Genomic DNA, 3,857 nt, shown 5'->3' on the forward strand with positions numbered 1-3,857 from the left:
TAAAAAAGATCTCCATTTCATTATTAAAATACAGTTTCATACAGAAAAATTCATTTTAATACAATTGACACTAAGATGCGCATGCATTTCTAATATCTATATATTTGATTATTACTAGTCACAGTTGGTTACTTTCTGAGCTTCTAGGCATCTGAGCACCATTTTTTGCTGTGACTTTGAAATGTGGGTTTCTTTTGTAGTTTCTGATTCTTGTGTGAGACTCATGCCTTTCTTTGTTGAGTTTGGGTCTACTTCTTTTTGTAAACTTTATGTATCTTTGTGGTTTACTTGTTGGGCATGAAAAGCTAGTTGGTCTAGGCTCTCTTTTGATTTTATGTTGGAGGGGCCAGATAGCTTTTGCCCTGCTGATCAGGAGTTCTCACAGAGGCCCAAGTCAGATGAGGATCAATGCTCTCAGCCTTTCTCCTAAGATCTGGATCCATCTAGTCAGCAGGCACAGTACAATTTGGGAGGATTGCTAGTTAGAGGTAGGATTCAGGACTCTCAGCAGTCAGGGAAGGAAAGTTTCCTGACTGAATCTCAGGAATTCAGAGCAAGCAGGGAAGGAGGATGGTCTCAGGATTCCAGGTTGGGGGATGAAGGCTGTTCTCAGATATGCAAAGGTGAGGTGGGGAAGGGAACAGGATTTGAGGGCTCTAGGGGACTAGATGCAAGAATTGGGTTGGTCTGGGTGCAAAGGGTCAGGAACCAGTGGGGATTCTGGGCCAAGAGGGTAGTCCAGAGGTCTGGGGTTCCAAGAGAAGAAATTGGGCAATGCCCACAGTACGAGGAAAGGTGGGGTGGGAGAGCTGGGAGGGTGAATGAGGTTGTGGGAGTCAAGGCACAGTTGGCATGGTTGAACTTACCCAGGAAAGATGCTGGCCTCAGGAAGTTGGGGGTTGTGCTGGCCAGGGATGAAGGGTGTTCTTAGGTATGCAAATGTGAGGTGGGGGAGGGAACAGGCTTTGAGGGCTCCAGGGGACTAGACTGAGGAATTGGTTTGGTCTGGGTGCAAAGGATCAGGAAACAGTGGGGATTCTGGGCCAAGATGGTAGTTCAGAAGTCTGGGGTGCCAAGAGAAGAAATGGGCCTGTGTCCATGCTAGGAGGAGAGATGGGCTAGGGGTCGATGGATGTAATTTATCTTTCAATATAGCATGTTTGCTGTCTGCTCTATTTGAGGTGGTTTTTTGTTGTTGTTGTTTTTTTTTAACCTAGCTAAGAAATCTAGACTGATAACAGACTATAACATCATGGAGTGCCATGTTTATTAGAGTGGTGATGATCATAGATTTATGACTACTATTCAGACATATAATTTCTAGAGAGTGCGCCAGGTGGCAGGTAGTCTAGTCAGGCTTAATATGAATTAACCCCTAAGAATTTGTCAAGACATTTCTGCTAAGTTACTTACTGATTTAGTCAATTTTTTTCATGGGATGTTTGTCTTATTTTCATCATTTATTCTCTTTCAGCTCTTCTTTATGCAACTATTTTTGGAAATGTTACTACAATATTCCAGCAAATGTATGCCAACACAAACCGATACCATGAGATGCTGAATAATGTTCGAGACTTCTTGAAACTCTATCAGGTCCCCAAAGGCCTTAGTGAACGAGTCATGGATTATATTGTTTCAACGTGGTCCATGTCAAAAGGCATTGACACAGAGAAGGTATAGTTGGTTATTATTATTAATATTAATATTTTCTCGTTAAACATGATCTTTAGAGGCATGTGGCTTTCCCATTCATACCTTACTTGCATAATTTATTTATAAACATTACTCTTTCTTTAGTGACATTTATATAAATCATATTTATCAGGTGTTTAGAAGATTCAAAGCCCTCAACCATTAGCTATCAGTTGGTACTAGTTATGATACTCAGTTCAGAAAATTCAGTTTCTGAAACAGCACATTATTTCATTTTCCCACTAAACTCTTGTTATCATTCAGCAATTTACTGCTTTCCTTTGAAACTTGCAGCACAATCATTCCTCCTGTGAAATCTTGTTCTTGATTCTCCTTTGATTTTTTTTGTCTATTTAAAAATTTGAGGGGCTGGAGTGATGCCACAGTGGTTAAGAATGCTTGCTGTTTTTCCAAAAGACCAGAGTTAGGTTTCCAGCACTCACACTGGGCAGCTCATGACCACTTGTAGCTTCAGCTCCAGGAGATCCAATGACCTTTTCTGGAATCTGCACCCACCTTTACAAACTGTGTGTATACACATATATATGAATAAAAAATATTTTCCAAAGAAAGATTTAGAAAGAAACTTGCCTGCTATAAGTGAAAATTTTATGTCTTTTATACATCTTCCCCTTAAATTTCTTCCCTATTTCACATGTATTATAATTTGTAATTTTAATCTTCCCCTTAGCCTTGCATACATATAGAAAAGGCATGCTCCCTCTGCAGTGGTTCCCATGTCTAATTTCTTCCTTGCTTTTTCATGGAACTGCTTGCCATTTATCTATCTGTCTTATACTCGGGCAAATAAGGACATAAACTTCTCCAACAAAAGCAGATTAAGACCGCACTCAAATTTGATACCCTCTGAATCACATATTATGGGGACAGCAACTAGAGCTGGAATATACTAAGAGAAAACTGATCCTGAGCTATTTAACTTTATGAGCATCAGTGAAGTCTACCTTTGTAGGGCCCTTATTTTTACATATGACAGTCAAATGACAGACTATCTTCCGTGCCATTTCTAATTTCTTTGTGTTTTTACCCTTATAGTATTTGTGTGTGTGTGTGTGTGTGTGTGTGTGTGTGTGTGTGTGTGAAGAACTGCTCAACAAATGTCTTTCAATGCATAGGGGAAAGAACAAATGATCAAAGTAAATGTTTATATAGAGGTGTTTAAGAACATAACAAATGAGTTTCAAGCCCAAGTGGGTGTTGTGAGGATGACCAGATGACTGAAGGGAGATATATGGAATTGTTGTGAAATGTAAGAGTTAATGCACAGAAACCAGAAGAAGTGCATGTGAGATTCTCAGGGTTGTTGCATGAAGAAATCATAAAAGCACTGAGATGTGCTCCTTTATCAACATATAGTATAGAGTTCCTAGTTAAATGGCCACTTATAGTGGGATGCATGGGTACAGGAAGAAAAGAAATACAAATACATTCCTATGGAATTGATTAATACATACCTGAGTCAATATGTGGTTAGTAGGAAATGTATCTAGATAAGAAACATAATCTTTATCTGGATGACAAAAGACAAAATCACAAATGTTACTCAGGATGTTGAGAGAAGGTAATTCTGGTGCACTGTTGGTGGGAATGTAAATTAATATAATAATTAAATTGCTATGGAGAACAGTATATTTCCTCAAAAGACCAAAAGCAGATCTACCATAGAATCTATCTGTTGCACTTCTGGGTTTATTTGAAATGAAATCAGACCATTGTATAAAAGCGATATCTAAAAAAAAAAAAAAAAAAAAAAAAAAAAAAAAAAAAAAAAAAAAAAGCGATATCTACATTCCCATGTTTATTGTGGCTCTATTCACAATAGCCAAGATATGGAATCAATGTAGGTGTCCATTAAGAGATGAATGGAGAAAGAAAATGTGATATGTGTAAATAATGGGATATTGTTCAAGCATAAAGTGGGTGAAATCCAGGACTGAGAAGATGGCTCAGTGGTTAAGAGAGCTTATTGCTCTTCTGGAGGAATGGAGTTTGGTTCCCAGCACCTCTATTGGGTGGCTCACAACCACCTATAACTCCAGGTCCATAGCATTTGATGCCCTATTCTGGCCTTTTCAGACACCGACAATAATGCCCATACATAGTCATACACACACACACACACACACACACACACACACACACAC

The 3,857-nt window shown here is 38.8% G+C and overlaps 1 protein-coding gene across 1 annotated transcript in view; it reads left to right on the forward strand.

Annotated features, from left to right (window-relative positions):
* The window catches only part of Kcnh5 (potassium voltage-gated channel subfamily H member 5), a 371,827-nt gene that overhangs the window by 240,988 nt on the left and 126,982 nt on the right, over positions 1 to 3,857 (forward strand). Inside the window, exon 8 of the mRNA XM_008850496.2 lies at positions 1,475 to 1,674. Coding sequence (XP_008848718.1) covers positions 1,475 to 1,674 — 200 coding nt within the window. The remainder of the gene's footprint in view (positions 1 to 1,474; positions 1,675 to 3,857) is intronic.

This window comes from Nannospalax galili, unplaced genomic scaffold (assembly GCF_000622305.1).
Source record: "Nannospalax galili isolate Female #2095 unplaced genomic scaffold, S.galili_v1.0 scaffold144, whole genome shotgun sequence".
Lineage (NCBI taxonomy): Eukaryota > Metazoa > Chordata > Mammalia > Rodentia > Spalacidae > Nannospalax > Nannospalax galili.